General features: G+C 51.1%; 1 protein-coding gene across 1 annotated transcript in view; it reads left to right on the top strand.

The window, feature by feature from the left end:
• The first annotated feature begins 6,248 nt into the window (after nucleotides 1-6,248).
• Nucleotides 6,249-18,838, top strand: part of BTBD16 (BTB domain containing 16) — a 39,063-nt gene continuing 26,473 nt past the window's right edge. The window contains exons 1-5 of the mRNA XM_019752891.2: nucleotides 6,249-6,260; nucleotides 8,105-8,256; nucleotides 12,190-12,263; nucleotides 14,350-14,493; nucleotides 17,681-17,770. Of these exons, the coding sequence (XP_019608450.2) occupies nucleotides 6,249-6,260; nucleotides 8,105-8,256; nucleotides 12,190-12,263; nucleotides 14,350-14,493; nucleotides 17,681-17,770 (472 nt within the window). The remainder of the gene's footprint in view (nucleotides 6,261-8,104; nucleotides 8,257-12,189; nucleotides 12,264-14,349; nucleotides 14,494-17,680; nucleotides 17,771-18,838) is intronic.

Raw genomic sequence — 18,838 nt, 5'->3', positions numbered from 1 at the left:
TCTGTCTTCATGTGACCTGCTCTTCCTGTCTCAAACCCCTCTCCTTTCTCTCATGAGGCCCTCCCCAAATCCAGAGTGATCCCATCTCAAGATCGTCAGTTACATCTGCAAAGATGCTATTTCCAAATAAGGTCACATGTGTAGGTATTGGTGGGTAGGATGTGGATGTAGATTTGGGGGGAGATGTGTGGTATCCGTATAATGTTGGAGAGCAGACCCAAGACCCTGATGGCCCCTGGCTCAAATACCCTTCTTCCTGCTCAGTGGCTATGGGCTGCTGCCCTCATGTGGGGCCCCTCCACCCCTCACAGGGCAGGCCTAAGCAGCCTCAGTAGGGGTGGGCTGGGGTTGGGGTGGCGGTGGGGTTGCTTCCGTAAATGACAAGGTGGCTGGAGCAGGCAGGACGAGGAGAGAGAGACACTTGTGCTGTGCAGCCCGTTCTCGGCCTCCGGGAGAGAAGCCCAGCCACCAGTGCCACTGTCCCCCTCACCTCTAAGCGGTGCCAGGGACCTCCATCGTCCTCCTGCCTCACCCCTCAGGTCCATCCAGCCCCAGCTGGTGCTTCTCTGGGCCCAACCCCTCCACCCTCATCCTGCTTTGTCTCCTCCACTCACTGTGTATAAAGCCACATACACTTGTAAATTTCCCCCCGTGTGATGGCTGCTAGGGCTATTTAAGTTATTTTGCTTTGCTAAGTGAGTGAGAAAAGCACAGAAAGCCAGCACCTGACCCCTCACCCAGAGCTCCCCCTGGCAGCCCACATATGACCTTGGAGATTCTCAGCGCCTCTTAGGTCCTTGGGTTTGACAAGTCAGTTGACATCTTGAGCTTCTAACTTTTTTCCCCCCCTTGGCTCAGCATTTCCTTGGGGCTCTCAAGTTAAAGGTGGCTTTCTTGAGATACTAGGATTACCTCATGGAAGAGTAGGCAAGGGAGGGAGACGGAAGAGAGTGACGGTCCCTGATGACTGAAGGGCACCTCTGGGGAGATTTTTCCTTTCAAGTTTGGGGCTCAGCCCATTAGGTGGAAGATCTGAAGGGCCGAAGCCTTGTCCGGCAGCGTCCTGCGAGGACACCTCTATTCCAGGCTCCTGACTCTGGGAGAAAGGCCATCAGTGCTCTGCACGGGGCAGGCGAAGGAGGTGTCAGGGCCGGAGTGAGGGCTGCCCTCTCTCCGCCCGTGCCCCTCTCATGTTCCTCTCGTTTAATCTTTGGCCCTGGTAGGATACTGAGGTTTCTTAGCAAAGCCTCTGCTTTCCAGGGTGGGGTGGGTGTTCTGATGGGGCAGGGTTGAGGTGTGTGCACATACGGCATGCTGGCAGGTGAAGGTATTTTACCTTTGCGCACCCCCCAGGGCTCCCTCGAGGTTAGCTCTCTAGCTCACTTTAGCCTTGAAACAATCTGATGAATGGCAACTGCTTTTATTTCTATTTTACAAGAAGGAAATGGAGGCTCAAAGAAGTTAAAAACCTGGGGACTTGACTAAGTCACTCAGCTGGGATTGCATCCCAGGTCTTCAGTGACAGCAAGGTCCTTTGCATTCCCCAGGTTGGCAGTTTTCTTTAAGGAAGTCCAAGCAGTTAAGTGGTGGGGAGAGAAGGCACAGGGGCGGAAATGCGTCCTAGCACCTGCTGCCGTCCTGACCTCCATTCTTTAATCAGTTGGATTGGTGGGCCCGCCTGGAGTCTGGCTGGCTCCCCTGTTGTTTATATGGAGTAGAAAAAACCTGCTCTCTGTTCAGTGGATGGGAAGGGCAGTGGAGCTCGCCCAGGCCGAGCTTTGTGAGGCTGATGCGAATGAGTGGCTTTGCTCTTCCTGGTCTTGGAGGGTTTCCCTTGCAGTCAGTGGTCCCATGGCACCTCCTCAGGCTGGTGGTACCCTGCCAGGTTCCTGAGTTCCCTGGGCTGGCATAGCAATGGCAGAATCTGGAGAATTCACAAGTCTGTCTTGTGGGTTTATTAGGACCTGAGAAACACAACTTGGAGATCAAAAGCTACGGTAGGACTATGCAACAACCAGACTCCTTGGCCCCTATAAACCCTAGGAAATCTGGCTCCTGCACCCCTTCTGACCTCCCTTGCCCCCTTCCCACCCCAGCGTGCAGTCAGACTGCATGGTCGTTCCTTCAGCAGGCCCTGACCTCTCCACTCCAGCCTGGCACATGCTGCGCCCTCTACCTGGGACACTCACCCCGCCCATCCTCCTATCTCTCAGCTCATTTCCACTCCCTTTAGGGCTCATCCTTGATGTTACTCCCTCCAAGGAACCCTCCCTAAACCCCCAAGCCTGGGTCAGTGTCTTAAAATGTAGGTTTTATTATTATTCAAGTACAGTGAGGCTAACAGATCAGGAGACAATTGCCATTGAAAAGAGAGTTTGTTACAGTTCCCATGCAGGGCCATATGGGGAAGCACCAGGCTTGGGCAGACCGCGGAGGGAGCTGGTGCGACAGCGAAGCAGACTTAGAATTGGCTGGCTGAGATCATTTGAGCAGGCTCCGGGGCATAGCAGCTCGCTGTAGTTGTCTGGTACCCGGCTGTGGGGTGAGTAGGGTAGGCAGACAGTGGCCCTGAGGAGGTTGCGATATGGACTGTAGATTGGTTTGCATATGGAAGGCTCACTTATAGGCGAGTCCTTTACTATCTCGAGGGATTGGCTGGCCCTGGGAGGGACGTCTCTCCAGAGTCAGCAAGGTCCTATGATGTCGAAGCATCAGAATACAAAGACTGGCTTAATATAGTCAGTTGCCCCTCCTGTGAGTTCCTGCAGCTCCTGGATGCATTACCCTGTACATGATAAGTCCTGGAAGGGCAGAGGGGAACCTCCAAAAGCAAAGAAAGATGATTTTTAAGGGCAGCTCACAAATGACCTTTTAAAAATCGTTATGTAGTTAATGAATATTAGAAATAAACCAGCCTACTGAATATGTTATTTCACTGATAAAATCAGTTTACTTTAAAAACATTGTAAGTCACAAAACATTGTCAGTAAAAAGGAAAGCTCATTCTGCAAGACAAATGTTAGGTAAGTGGTGTTCCAGGTGATATAAGGATATCAAATTGCTATTCCTGGGATTGGCTATTGCTAGCCTTAAACATTCTTGAATTTATTTTGTGTTTTGTTTGGTTAGAGCCTTGACACACTCTTAAGGTTTTGCCAAAGCTTGTTGTGTTCCTTTATCTTGTCTCATTCATCCCCACCCTGTAGCACACACTTGACACTCAACCTTGTTGAAATGCGTGAATGAAGCGAGCCCAGAGCCAGCGCAGTTGTCACCACCCCTCCCAGTCCTGGTTGCACCATCCTGGAAGTCTTGGAATTAAAGGGTCAGCAGTGGGCGGAGCTAAGGAGTGGTTTTGCCTGAGTTCTGGTTTGCAGACCAGAAAACTGAAGCCCAGAGTCAGAGAGAGGACTTTCTCAAGGTCACACAGCAAGTTAGTGGCCAGTGTGTGACCCAGTGGCCAGTGTGTGCTCCTTTCCTATTGCTGAGACCACCCCAGCCGTATAGGACTCAGCTCCATGGAAGCACCCACACCTGGGGAGCCACCTGGCCCTGATTTGAGTGCCTATGGGGGCCTCTCACTGCACACACACACAGTGTCCTGGGCCCTGATTCTTTTAGAACCAGCCTGCAGGCTCTGAGGTCTAGACACTCCAACATGCCAGGCCCCAGGGGCTCTGGGTCTACACGTTCCACCGAGTGAGATTACGGAAGTGTCCAGGGTCACACAGCTCGTCCGGGCCAGAACCAGAGTCGAGATGGAGAATTACTACAGTGTACCCCACAGCCTCCCCGTATGTGTGACTGGTTGGGGTGGGCAATCTGGGAAAGTAGGGAGCTCCTCATCCTGGACCTTCAAGAAGATGCAATCTCACCAGTCCCCCTGTAACTGTGGCACGAGCAATTTGGGTACAGGTGGTTCTAGCTGAGACCTGTGCTCCAGGAGGTCTGGTGTCTGAGTTACTGGAAGCCTTTACTCTTGGGGCTTCCAACTTGTCTTGGCCCTTGGGGCTGGGTTACTGCACATCCCGGTACACGGCACCAGGAGGACAGGCTCTTGAAGGAAAGGTGCGAGGGCCATTTCTGTTTATTTGTATTTGTTGTCTTGGCACCCAAGAGCTCCGTGGGGGATGTATGTGCAGAGGTCTTTGGGGGTGGCTGAAGGCCCCGGATTCCTGAGCTCAGACCCTGTGGGGAGTGATGGAGCTAGCCAAGGCCGGGCAGGGTTCCTGCTTAGAAACAGTGAGGAGTGTGGCACTCTGGGACGCTTCCACAGAGTGGCCACTAGAGAGCGCCCAAGGGCCTGCTCTCAGCTGTGCCTCAGAAGTGGTACCTGAGGGATCCCAGCTGGCCCATAATGAACAGGACAGTGCATTGCAAACCCTTTAATGGGAAAAGTTGGGGTGGAGGGGAGGGAGCAAAAAAGGAGTGAATATGTCCATTTGTGCAAAGACATCTGAGATGTGACTGACCCACACAAAAGCAGACACACACACACACATGCATGTGTGATCATGTGTGTACACACACACACGTGTGTGCACTACTCAACCATATACAAAGGCAGAGCAGTGGGTAGGTACTGATATGTCCAATTATCCATGTCACGAGGCGTGAGTTGAGCAGCTCTAAGGGCCGTTGGACGCTGTGGGGGCAGGGTGGGTAAGCTGTCAGAGAACACCCCACAGTAACCAAGTGCTCTGCAGCGCAGAATGTGGGTGACAGGAGGGGAGAATCCCAGATCTGACGGTGTGAGGAGGGAGGTCCATTCAGAGGTGCCTTCCATTTATATAGTGTTTCACAGTTTCTAGAACTCAATGACAGGTAGGCAGAGCAGCTGCATTCCTGTTCTGTTTTATAATTAACATGAGAAGGCCTGGATGAAGCTGGCGCTCGGGTCTTTCAAGCTGTACTGACTCCAGCGACTTCGGTGATCCCTGGGGTGGGGGGTCCAGGACTCTGATGGACCACGGTTCCCAGGTGTAATAGAGGTGGCCCCACCTCCCCTGCCCCTGGTTCAAGGCATGGGCTTTGCAGATCAAGTCGCTGAGGACACCTCCACATTCCACCTTGGCCTCTGAATGAAGGCTCTTAGCCTTGTCCCTGATCTTTAGACGGTTCTTAATTCCTGGAGACGGCAGATTAAAAATCAACTGCCAACAAAATAAACCATCAGGCATAGCTTCCAATCATGTCAAACTCTCCAATTTTTATATAAATATTTTTGTCAGAACACTTCTGGACACTAGGGCTAGAAATAGAGCATCTCAGAATTCCAAAGCTGGGAGGTAAGTATCTGAGAAACTTGTGGTCCAATCTTCTCCTTTTCCAGATGAGGCCTGAGGAGTTGGGGGTTGATTCTCCCTGAGGCCATCTCCAGGTTACCCTAGGAGCTGTAAGGAAACATGGCACTACGGGAAACAGGAATGACACCACTGCGCTAAGGAGGGAGGCCGAGGAGGAGGTGTGTGGCACCCCCGTGGTTGGTCTCTGTGAGATCTATGTGCTGAAACCAGGCCTGGAACAGGAAATGCTCGGAATCTTTCCTGACGTTGTCACGGTGCCCACAAGAACCCGAAGAAAGCAAAGGCAGGCTCCCCTGCCAAAGTACCTTGGCCCATAAAAGGAAAAGTGTGATCCCCAGATGTGATGAGCGCTCTGGGGCTTCAGCCCCCAGCAATCCTGTAGTTCAGAGGCCTGTGCAATGAGCGCACCTCCATACGACAAGCTTCCCATGTGAGCGCACCCGTAGCTCTCAGGGCAGTAAGTATGGCTGGTGGTTTTCAGCCCCTTGAAAACACTTTCTATCCCTAGAGACCGGTACTACTTGGACTTAGCAGGGAAGGGCTTTGGGGGTTCCAGGTGGGGAGGCAGAAGGTGTCTGGGAGCCCAGGGACCATCGCAAATAGCAAATTACATGATCAGCCTCCTTTGGTTCTCATCCCTTGGGTCCGGGGGAAGAACCATGGGTTAGCTCCTGTTTTGCTTTATCTGAGCCACTTTCCCAGCACAGTAAGAGACAATTGCCGGTCTACTAATGTGCTTTTTAAAAGCTGGATATTCTTTTGATTTGATAAATAACCCACCTCCAGGCTTTACTCATTGTGATTTTGTGGCCAAATATAGATTCGTTAGGCCAATCTCCTCCATAGTATTTTGAAAATTTGAAATTGACCTGTTTTATCTTCTAGGTGCTTCTCCCTACCCCTCCCGCCCACCCCGGGTAACTACCCCTGTCACTCAGGACGATGTTGAATCCGGTAAGTGGATCTGCTTCCCACGCGCTCAGGCGATGGTGAGGAGCACCTGGCTGCAGCTGGGTGTCCAAGTTTCCCCGAGGGGATGGGTCCTGCTCCACGGACGACGTCGAGCTTTGTCAGCTGACTGCTGGGAAGAGGGTGCCCGAGCCCAGCTGTCAGCCCACCATCGTTTACCTCCCACACTTCAGCAGGACTCTATCTAGAGCCGGATTCCAGTTTTCAGCCACCCACCCTATTTCAGGCACTATACTATCCCAGGCATAGTTCCCAAACTTTATTTTATTGTATCGTTTTAACGTCACCACCACCACCACCACCATCATTATCAACATTATCATCCTCATCTTCATTATCACTGTCATCATTCCCACTTCACACCTGAGGACCAGGAGGCTCAAAAGGTTAAATGGCTTACCCAAGGTCATGCAACTAGGCAGTGGCAACAAGATTTGAATGCAGAGCCTCCATTTCACAGCCTCTGGCCTCTCTGTTGTGCTCCTGGTGCCTGGCGAGGCTGAGGATCTATTACAGCCATTCCTGTGTGTCCCTCGTGGTGCACTTTTCCTGGCTGAGTCTCTTTGGGCTCCCATGTCTGAGGTCTTCATCCAGGCTGTGTGTTCTGCTCCCTTAAGGAAATCATTGAAAAAAATGTCTAAGTAAAAGTCCCTGCCCAGAGACCCAGCTGTCTCCTTCCTGGGTGTGTACCCCAAAGAATTGAGAACAGGTGTTCACACAGAAACGTGAACAGGAGTTCTCACAGCAGCACCATCCACAACAGCCAAAAGGTGACAAGAGCCCAAGTGTCTACCCGCTGACAAACGGGTAAACAAAATGTGGTTTATCCACACAGTGGAATATTATTTGGCCATAAAAAGGAATGAAATTCTGACACCTGCTACAACCTGGATGAACCTCAAAAACACCAGACCAAAAAAGCCCACACACTGTTTGATTCCACGTATATAAAATATCCAGAATAGCAAATCCGCAGAGGCAGAAAGCAGATTAAGGGTTTCTCGGAGCTGGGGGCAGGGGATTTGGGAATGATGGCTTACTGGTGACAAGGTTTCCTTTATGGGATGTTCAGAATGTTCTGAACTATAGTGGTTGTACAACATCGTAATGTACTAAGTGCCAGTAAATTTATACCATAAAATGGATAAAGTGGTGAATTCTATGTTTGGGGCATTTACCACAGTTAAAAAAAAGCAGTCGCTACCCAGACTCTGGTCAATTTCGCATCTCTCTGAATCAGTCACATGCTAGTTAACACTTAAGGAACCGTTTCTTGAAGCATAATCCTGTCCCTGCTTGTGGATTCTTCAGAGCTACCTGTAAAGAATCAACCTTCTCCCTGACCTTTGCCACTGGCACTTCCTACCCTAGATCCTAAATTCCAAATTACTGTGTAGCTGGAAATCCTTGGTCCACTGAATAGACTCGTACAGAGGGTGCCAAGAAAAATGTATAGACATTTTAAGAAAGGAAAACTGTATTAAAATTGTGATACTCAATGTATACCGATAACAAAAGATGAATGCAAGTCACGTTTGACTTCTGCAATTACAAGCGGTGCTCAAAGTGGTTCCTATCAGCGTCCAGACACTTCTGATGATGGCGAACTCCTGCTTGAGCAACACTGACCAAAGTGTCCCCTTGTATCCGTTTTTTTGGCACCCACAATATTTGCCTTGAGAAGATGGCTCATGAGAAATATTGGCCATGTTTGAAAATTAACCAGCATTTTAAAATTTGGCTTGATTTTCTTTCTACTGTACAATTTGGAAAACCTGACAGTTATATGAGGTTAACAAAAAAAGATTTTCTTCCTTTGCTTCCCAAAGCAACACAGCACTCGGCTGGAACGCCGGGTAGTCGGCTCATCCAATCGGTGGCGTTTCCCCAAAGATGCCTTCCCCCAGGACCTGCTGGCCCTCTCCCAGGTGTGCAAGGCTATGAGCGTAGACTTTGATGATGCACTGAAGGAACCAGACAGGTAGGGAGATCAAAGGCTCATGGCAGAGAACGCCCCTTTGGGGTGAATCGCATTTCTGGCCAGTGCCCTGTGGTCAGGCCACTTTGATTGGGCAGATGGGCTGTCACCGGGCACATTTGTAAGGAAGGCTGCCTTTGGGACCATCCTTCAGGGATGCACACGGCCACTGTGACCACTTCCTATGAGAATGTCTTTGGGTGGTGATAAAAATCCAGAGAGAGACGGACCTTTTTTCCTTCTTCTAGATTTTACTTTGCATTGGGAACTTTGGACCCTAATGGTATTCTAAGTTTGTCAACTGATTGGTTGACAAACAAAACTTAGCTACTGAACCACTCTCATGAATGCACATTAACACCCAGTTGATTGGCTTCCATTGGTGGGAAGCTGCCCGCTCCCTTCCCCGCTCCCCAAGACATTCTGAACAGGAGGCTTGGAGCAACGCTTCTCCATGTTACAAGTTCTTTCTTGCCTCTCCTGAGGACACAGAGCTGGACCCTACTGCAGAAGAGACACTTCACTTCCCTGGTGCTTTAGACCTGACTTGATGCCACTGCCCGCCCTGGGCTGGCAGCACCTGCCTTGTGAGTACAGTCAGATCTACCTGAGCATGACCTGTGCCCCAGGACAGCAGCTGCTGCAGAAGAGCTGCTTGCTCCACGATGGCTCAGCAAGTAGCCAAATCTTCCCTTTCTAGACCCACTGACCAGCCCCTCCTACCCCCACAGGTGACTGTGTCACACATTTGAACAAACTGAAATCCATCCGTGTTTGGGGTCTAAATTTTCTGATGACCCCAGCTTTAGAAAAATTGAGTGCTGTGAATTGCTATTCCTGGCAATGGCTATGGATAGCCTTAAATGACCTTGAATTTGTTTTGTATTTTTTTTGGTTAGAGCCTTACAGAACTCTTAGGGTTTTGCCAAAGCTTGTGGTGTTCCCTAGCACCAGGGCCAGGCTGGGAAAGCAGGTGCTGGCTCTGGGCCGGGGAATATAGGCAAACTGATCCAGAAAACTGACGAGGGTGGCTGGGGAGCGGGAGCGAAGGTCTCCAGGGCTTGGTCTGTGAGATGGCTGAGCTAAGCTGGGGAGTGGTGGCCTGAGGGGTGGGGCACAGAACCCTGAGGCTGATGGCAGTTGGGCTGGGCTTTAGGACTATTAAAAGCAGCCTATCAGACAGGCTTCGAGTGCCTTCTCCTCCATTTACTAGCTCTGTGACCTTTAGTCAGCGGCTTAATCTCCTGAGCCTCGATTACCTCATCTGTGAAGAGGTGATAATAGCATCTCCCTTGAAGAGGTTATCTTGAGGATTCAATCAGACAGTACACCAAAAATGCTTAGCACTGTTTCTGGCAAATAGCAGCTGTTCAATAAATAGAGCTGTTATCTTTATAGCCGGAGCAGCAATTTTAGTTATTGATCCTAGTTATTTCATTTTGGAGTGTGTCATCCCTGTGCTCTGCCAGCCAACAACCCCGTGTTTCACGCTGCCTCTTAGCACCTCCCCCCAGTGATAGCATCTTGCTGCAACACAACAAATTCTGCTCCCTGCTTGGTGACGCTGGGAAGGTCTGGGTCCAAAGGCAGGCTGAGGCAAGTAGGCGTTCTGGGCAGGCTCATCACTTGTGTGTCGGGCAGGCAGCTGATCCAGGCTCAGCTCAGCTCAGGTCAAGCTCCACGAGCCTGTCGTCCTCCTCCTGAGACAGTGGGCTAGCCTGGGCATGTTCTTGTCCTGGTGGTGGCAGAGGGCAAGAGGGCAAGCTCATTGCACACATGCTTTTCAAACCTTCAGCCACATCACTTCCACTAGCATCCCATTAGTCCAGCCAAGTCACTCAAACTCAAAGTCAAGGGGCAGGAAGTCAAAGTGGAGGTTTGCAATAACAAGCCCCACTCCTTTGGATGGTTTGCTGCGGGGAGTTCATATGTCCATAAGAAACATGTAGAATTTCCCCTTTTCCCCTCTTGTTTCTCCATCAGGAGTCATTCCTGGGGGGGGGCATGAGCCCCTAGCCTAAGAGCATATTCCCAGCACCCTACATGCCACTATATCACAGGCCATTTAGTCCCAAACAATGGAGAGAACAACTCACAGGTCCCACTTAGCCCATTAACTTTTCCATTGGTCTTAAAAATGAATGCAGCCCTTGCCACCTGCAGAGCCTGCATGATAAATGGTGCATCTGGGCAAGCAGCCCTGACACCAGGGGAAGGCAATGGGGTTACTGCTGTTGTCTGGTGTCTCCCAGCTCAGCCGATGACAGTGATGTTTGTGAGGGCAGTTGAGCTCATGGGCATCGCCCCGTCATTTCCAAAATCCATTGCTCCATTTTGAGATCACGGTCTGAACTCCTGACCTTGGCCAGCTCTTCCCAGACATGTGGCCTGAGTCACCAGGGGTATGAAGGACAGCTTGGGTCAGATCCGGTGCTCCTGTTGGATAAACAGCTCCAGCTCTCACTGCCTTCCTGAGGCTGAGTCACTGGTAGCCACCCTCGCCCCTTGGAAAGGGCAGCACATGGTCGATATTACTCTGGACATAGGTTCCCCTACCCGAGCCCTCCTCCAGGCACCCTGGCCCAAGAGGCTCCTGGGGTCATTGAAAACAGCACGGCCAAGATGACACTGACCAGATGTGGTCATCAAGGATCCCCTGGCTGGTTGGCTTTCTTGGGATGACTGTCTTCAAGCTGTGAACATGTGACTCAAACTTTGTTTCATTTCCTTGCTCAGCAGGATGAATCTAGTGTTTGTAGAAAAGCATCTTATCTTTGCAGATCGTTCCATCATGGCCCGGGCATGTTTTGAGCACTTGAATGATGGCTGTGCGAGGGTTAAGGGTTACAGCAGTAACTAAGCCCTGAATCTGTCTTTGTGGAAAGCAGAGCCTGTTGCAGAGGATGAACGAGTAAACAGGCGACCCCAAGACACTCTCAGAGGAGTTTTAATGGGGGTAATGCCAGGGCAGGCAGTGGGGAGGCCCGCTAGCCCAGCCTCCCAGAGAAAGCAACAACTCACCTTATTTGGAAGTGAGACGGTGAAGGGGAGAGCACTCTGGGCAGAGGGAGCTGTGCTTTCAGGCAAATGGAAGCACGTGACAGTGGGTTACACGATTAAGAAGGGCTAGAGTGGGGAGTGGAGAGGACGGGGCCGCAGGAGCTTGTTAGCCATGCTCAGGCATTGGGGTTTCCCCCAGGAGACTGGGGGGACATGGAAGGGCCTCCGCAAAAGAAAGGCCAGACCGAACTTGACTTTCAGGTGATTCTGCAGGCTGCAATGTGGGGTGTGCTTCAGAAGGGAGCACGAGTGACTGGGGGAGACAGGGCGGCTTGGACAAAGGCCACAGCAGTAAGGGCAAAGGAGGAGAGAGGAATTCAGAAGGTCTTTTGCCAGATCTAGGCAAGGGATCAGATGTGACAACACTCAGTAGGCTGGCCTGGGCCACTGGAGGCGGGTGGAGCCATTTCCTGAAACATGAAACCCTGGCGAAGGGGCAGGGTTGGGTTTGGGGTAGGTGCCGAGTTCAGTTTTTGGATCCATTGAGACTGGTGAGTGCATGTATGCATGAGTTAACTTCCCAGAAATGCCCAGGACTCTCTCTTCCTTACTCTAGTAGGTAATTATTGTTGTAGACACGCTCCAAAAGAGCTGTCATTTGGGCAGCCACGTGCGGCCTCAGATACCTCCTCGCGAAGCCCTACCCACAGACTAGCAGTGGGAACTAACGTTTTGATCCAGCCATCAGATTGATGTCACAGTTCATCAGATCGGCAGACAAACGGGTAACCTGAGGAAACTGTCCCAAAGGGCGGCTTATGACAAGACTGATGAATTGGGCACCTTAGGGGGGCTTACACTGGACTGATGCAGGTTGCAATTGGAGAGAAAGATCAATCTTCACTCCTGAAATTTTTGTTTGTATTTTTCTTTGAGGTTATGCCTTTCAAAGAGTCAGAAAAATGTCTCCGAGAATTTGAAGAATGTGGCCATCCAAAGCAGGGACACAGGTGAGTTCCTGTCACGAGTGGATTCCGTCAGAATGTTGCTGATCTCAGGGCAGCTTGTGGTCTCTCCAGAAGGAAACAGACCATAAGCCAGGCCACTATCTGTACGTTTCAGTTCCTGCCCACTGCACAGCGTCTAACATGTAATAGGTGCCTGTAAATATTTGTCGAATACACGATGAATGAAACCAGGCTGGGCAAACACATTTTCATATGCTAATGGTCACAATAAGGGCAGATGTGCCAAGTTAATAAATAGGCTTTGGATTCAAGACGAAACAGAAGCCCTGTCAGGCTTGGGGCAGCTGTTCTCTGTTCCTTTTAGTTCTAAACAGTCATGACTTGGGTGTCACATCTGCACTTTATTACGAGTTATAGTAAAGAACCAGACTATAATAAAGATCTGTCCAGCTGTGGAAAGGATCATTGAGCCTCATGGGGAACCTGGACAGGTCAGCTCCTTAAAGGAGCTTTTGTGGATAAGCCCCCAGCACAGTGTGGCTGCCTGAGGCCTGAGCCAGCCGCCTAGGAGGGGCTAAGTGAGTCCTTCTTACCTGTCAACTCTGATTGACTGGAAGATCTGAGAAGTAGTCTGAGGCCATCTCCTGGTCCGGGAGAAGAGGTCTTGGATTGGTTGTGATATCTGCCCCCCTGAAAGTAGAAGTGAACATCCAGTGAGGGGACATGCTTTATCCACAGTTCCATGCCTGCTTAAAATCACCCCAATGGAGGGGCATTCTTCCTAATCTGGCAAAACAAAGCCATCCCCTGAGGCTATCCAAGATTCGAGATGCAAACCCAGGTTCTGAACCCCAGCCCCAAACAATATCATAGAGCTGGTGAATAACGATAACAGGAGAGGAAACAAGTACCCAAGGCCATGTAGTCTAAACAATGGCAAGGCCGAGAGATAAGTCATGGGGCTGGTGGCCCTCAAGGTTGTCTGACATTGAGATTCAGGGTTCTGAGGGCTGCCCTGAGCACCACCCGCTTCCCCCAGCTCTGTGCTAACTGGAGTCCAGGCTGCACAACCCTCTTGCCCACCACCTCTCCTGCCTCACCTGGCCTGGCATCCTTAGATCTTTTATCTACTCTCCTATCAAAGTCTCTTCTCGTTTTGATTGTCTATACCAGGGGTGTCCAAAGTTTTTCCAACGTTTTTTACCAAGGGCCATATGTGGTAAAATACACAAACATCCGGGCCACTCACTTGAGGTGAAATATCTATTGCCTCACCTGGTTTATTTAAGTAAACTAAATATACTTTTGGAATTTGCTGTGGGCTAATTAATAATGGATCATGGGCCACAGTTGGCCTGTGGGCCGCAGTTTGGACACCCCTGGTCTATACTGTTCATGGGTGAGACCCCTGCATAGAGCCCTTACAGTTTGCAAAGTGCCTTCTTCACACTGTGATCTCATTTCATACCTATGAGCTGGCTTTCTGATGGTCCCCATTCCCTCGAGAAAAGTGAGCTCACGAGAACCCTGCTCCCTGGTGATGGGCCTCTTACTATATTGCCCTTGGCTGTTGCCTTTCAGGTGGGTAATAATTAGGCACCAATAGCCCAATAGTTTTCAGCACAGAACTGGGTACTGATTTTGTTCCCCCAGGCAGTGTCTGGAGACAGTTTTGGTTGTCACAACCCAGGGGGCAGGGTGCTATGGGCACCCAGTGGGTAGAGTCCAGGGATTCTGCTAAATACCCTAAAGTGCACAGATAGGCCCCACCACAGAGAATTATCAGTCCCAAAATGTAAACAGTGCCCAGACTGAGAAACAATGTAATGGGGAAGGCAAGTGAGGCCCCCAGAAGCGTCCCCGCCAGCATCCGTGCCCCATGAAGCATTTTCCAGTTCCCCAAGTTGGAGGGCAGCCCTGAGCCCCTGACGTCCTAAGCCGTTGTTGGCTGCCCTCTTGGAGGTTTCTTATCCCCCTGGGAGCCAGTAAGCTCCCTGAGGCTGGCACTGTCATCTTTGTCACTTTGTTCCTGAAAAGCTACGGTTGAACTTGAGCGGAGAAGGAATGAATGCACCTTCAGGCAGAAGTGCTATCGAATCATTTGTTCAATGGTATTTTCTCTCCTCAGTGGTGATTCTCGAATGCCTGGGCTCTGAATGGGAGCTCCATCTACCTCAACTTCTTCAGTCCGGGACCTTGACCAAGCTTTACCTGGTGGCGCTGGGAGGGGGCACCACAAGCCCCACAAAGGAACTGGAGAAGCTTCTGCAAGGTACTTTCTCACTGGCACCCAGCATGGAGCTCCAAATACCCTCTGGTTTGAGAGATTCCAGCTCGGCCTTTGGTTGTCTGGGGACCACAGCCACACTGGCAGTTAAGAGCAAGGCCCAGGGTTTCACCTCAGTCTCCTCAGCTGTAAAACAGGGATAATAGTTGTTTCTATGTTGCGTTGAAGCCTAGAGGAGGTGTAGTGGGTGTGAGGTTTTATAATAGAACGATGCCTGGCATGTAGTGAGAACTCAGTAACTGTCAGTTCTTATTCTCATAGTAACACAATCTTGTCCAGCCACTAAGATGGAGGCTCTACCTACTTCTTTGAGAAAATAGGTTGTATTGAGTCTTCTGACAAGCTCTCCGGAGGGAAGGCATAGTTCTGACGTCTGTGGCTTGTTTGGCCCTAAGCATGCTCATTAGAGGTTTACACACATACATCAATTTTAGTTTTGTTTTCCTCTCTCTTTGCTTTTCTTAACACCACCTCATTCCAAAAAGTATTTAGGTCCCGTCTTTCTTTTTCTCCTTTTTTAATCCTCATCATCCCCAGTCTCCCCTTGTCTGTTCCATAAATTCCTTTTTGGCAGCCTTGCCAGTTTCTTCTCTGGATAATATAGACTGGTGTCGCCTCAGGACATCTTGCAAGCTGGTGCCATGAAAAAGTCAGTGCCTCCTGAGCCAGCCAGTGTGCCAGTCAGGATGGGATGACGTTTCCAGGACGCGGCAGCAAAGCTCTGTTACTCCAGAGCCAGCCAGGCTGCCGGAGCCCCCAGTCACTGCTCTGCCCTGAGCCTGGAGTGAGGGCTCAGCTGTCTGCCGGCATCTTCCAGGCCACAAGGCCTCGGGCTCAGCCCTCCCCAGCTGAGCTGGGAGCTGAGAGTGAACTGTGGCTTTCCCACAGAACCAAAGCCGCCGTCCTGCTTACTCATCATGTTCTTTGCTCTTCTACGACTTTGTCCCAGTGTCTTCAAGAGCAGGACTGAGCTCTTCCTTCCGTGCCCTCTGTGCCCAGGTCAGAGGTCTCACTAGGCAACCAGTGGAAGGATTGGAGACCCAGACGTGAGTACATTGAAAAGCGAGAGACTTTGGAAGGGGAAATGGAGCTGTCATTCACAGCTTGGTCTCTAATGAGTCTCGAATGGCCTCCCTGAACAGACAGGATTTGGTTCTGCGAAGACAGCCCTCGGATCCAAGCCCCTGCTAGAGGATGGGCCTGACCGGGAGACGTCTGGATAGGTGCAGATATGAAACCCTAGAGCCCGGGCTGTCCATCTGTCCAGAGTCACCCCTGCCAGCACCACCAACTGCACCAGGCCCTGGGGCTTGTGTCGCTGTGATTTTTAGTACAGTCACAGCTTTCATGTGCCTTGCAGTGGTGGGCTCTGGGGAGACACAGCCCCTCCAGCGAGCGGGCAAACAAGTGGTGCTGGCCACACAAGGCTGCCCCAGCTGCTCATTTGCATTCCACCAACTGTCCGGATCGTCTGTGGCTTAGCAGGACTCGTTTACTCTCTAGGAGGAAATCCAAGAATGAAACGGCATGTGTTTACTAAGCACGAAACACCCTGCTTTCAGGGCATCTCAGAAACACGTGATCTAATTGTCACGTTCCTACCAGGTTTTGAAATTGTACTTAAAATGGAGGGAATGTGGAACTTCTGTCTTCCACTTACTCTGGCCTTGCTGGTAATAGTCCTTCCTTCCTTCCAGAAATGTTGAGTGCTTAACTGATGCCAGGCATTGTGCGAGGAACTTAGTCACCCACCATGATGATAAAGCATGATAAATAGCACGATACATAATGATACCAACCACCACCTCCTGAGTGCCTACTGTGTGTCATCTCATTTACTGCCCCTGGTGGAGGGGGGTGGTGGTGAATGAAGGAGAGAATGGAGCCTGTGAAGGGGAGGTTATGCAGAAACCCAGGGGCAAGGCCCTGCACTTAGTAGGTGCTCAACAAGTGTTTGCCGACTGACAGCCTGAACAGAGCCAGGTGCCGTGAAGGTGGTGAGGGAAGGCTCGGTGGCCTTGCTTCCTGAGGAAAATGGACCTTTGTTCTCTCTCTCTCTCTCTCTCTCTCTCTCTCTCTCTGTTTCTTCAATCTTTGTAGTTCCATCGTGTGACATGCTTTTTGGCTCCCGATTCATGTCACTTTTCATGACCTAGAACTGTGAGCTCACTAGGCTTTGGGACGCTAGTGATGGAATCTGTTTGTTCCATTCATCCAGCTAGTGTTTACCAAGCACCAGACTGTGTCGCGTCCTGGGCATGGAGTGGCAAGTAAACCGTTCAGTGTGACTGCCCAACAGACAATAAACCAACAGATGATGTAATAGCAGGTGGCTGGTCCAGAAGGAAAAATAAAGCCTGTTGGGGGGGGGAGTTGCTACCTTACACATGGGGTCAGGTGGACCCCTGGTGGGGGAGGGAGCAAACCACAAGGAGGCAGTTTTGGGGTCTAGTGAGCCAGAGACTAGTGGGCCGGTCTTGGGGCCACTGGAGGGGCTTTAGCTTTGGTTCAAGGGTGTGGGACTCCCCTGGAGAGCTGAGCATGGTGTGTGTTGTAACTCACGTTTTAGAATGACTGAGTGGGTGGGGAGAATGGCGGTGAATTGGGCTGTCCCTTCTCCTCCTCCTGGAAGACTTTGGTGGGAAGGGGCCTCTGTCTGTGGACACGAGGGCCACATTTACAGAACCATGGGGTGGGTGCCTCAGCCCCACATTTGTTCTTCAGCAGGGGGTCGCTGTGCTCCTGCCTCGAGGAGGTCTGAGCCGGCGCTCAGGGTGCAGAGAGATCGAGGCCTAGGCCCTCGCCCTCATGGGAGAAAGGGGGAACAAAGGGGTAGGGGGCTAGTAATAAATACTTAAAATGCAGTGCGAGCATCTATTTCCCAGTTTTGACCATCAGCGTGGCTGTGTAAAGTCACCGGGGAAGCTGGCTGAGGGGCAGATGGGAACTCTCTGTACTATTTTTGCAACTGCTTGGAAGTCTTCAAGTATTTCAAAATAAATAATCACTCCAAAAATGCATCTACTAAACACAAGCAAACGAAAACAAACCAAGTACAGTGAGGTTCATGCCAAGACCAAGGACGGGCAAAGGGTGTTTGCCTGACACTGTACCCGGCGCCATTCACTGTGGCTGTCACGTCCGGACGTCCTTATCTCCTTTCCTTTTCTAGTGCCAGCACCGAGAAAGGTCCAAGAGAAAACCCCCATCAAGAAGATGGTCGTTTCCTTGAAGATCACTGACCCCATGGTCACCAAAGTTGGTAATGGACACTTGTCTTCATTTCCTGAGAATGCCATTGAACAAACAGCCCTCCCAGATTTTAAAAACAAACAAGAAGACATAACACATGTTCAGGGCTTCCTCCTTACAAATAGCTTCGTGCAAAGAGAGGAGGGGAAAGAAGGGTGGGGCAACTTGGGAAAATGAAGAGGGTGAAATGCTGCTACCAAGAGGTGCTGGTCCTTGGGAAAGAGGCACGAGGAACACAGAGGAGGAGAGAAGTAGCAGGTTTCTCAGACAGACCCAGGGAAAACATAACTGCCTTCAGTGGGTACACAGCCCTGGGAAGCTCTCAGATCCGCCCTTTCCCCTCCCCCCCATAAGCACTTCCTGCCAAGGCTGGCTTCCAGCAGCAGAAGCCTCCCTCAGGACTTCCCTTGGGCTCACCCTCTCCCCATCCCATCCTGGCCACCTAGAAACAGACTGCTGTTAATGCAGCATGTGTGCTGTCACATGCTGTCATGGTCAGAAAATCAGCCCCTGGAGCCCTGGTTGGGTCAGCCATCCTCGGAGCGCATTGGTCCATACCTCAGCGCTACGTGGATCAGGCAGAGCTGGGACGAAGCAGAAGCAGACGCCCTCTGCTCCCTGCTTACAGGAGTGCAGTGCCTAAGCGACCAAATTATCCTGGCCCCTCCCGGAAGTTCTTGAGTCCTTAACCTTCTTGCAGACCCCAGACTCGGAGGAAAATCTGCTGTAAGTTTTATGTCAGCTCCAGAGAAACACCCGCACCTACACACACACAACTTCCTGCATGTATTCGGGTCATCACGTACCAGCACAGGCCATGGCCCCCCGATTAGGAGAGAACCCCCGAGGCACGGACCCTGAGGACGGGCTCCCAGGAGGAGCTCAGTTTCTTTACCTTCATCCTCAAGTCCTTTGGGAGTCAGGGAGCCCAGGCAGTGTCTGCACCCAGGTCAGAGCAGGTGCATTTTCTCTAATGGCGTCTCACTGCCCAGCTAGTGGACATTGGAGCATCTGGCACGAAGGGCAGCTGCGAGTGAGGGACGTGGGCTGCGGAGCCCACGCTGAGGTGCTCTCTCTT

The sequence above is a fragment of the Rhinolophus sinicus genome, linkage group LG07, assembly GCF_036562045.2.
Source record: "Rhinolophus sinicus isolate RSC01 linkage group LG07, ASM3656204v1, whole genome shotgun sequence".
NCBI lineage: Eukaryota > Metazoa > Chordata > Mammalia > Chiroptera > Rhinolophidae > Rhinolophus > Rhinolophus sinicus.
This window is presented reverse-complemented; position numbering and strand designations above follow the sequence as displayed.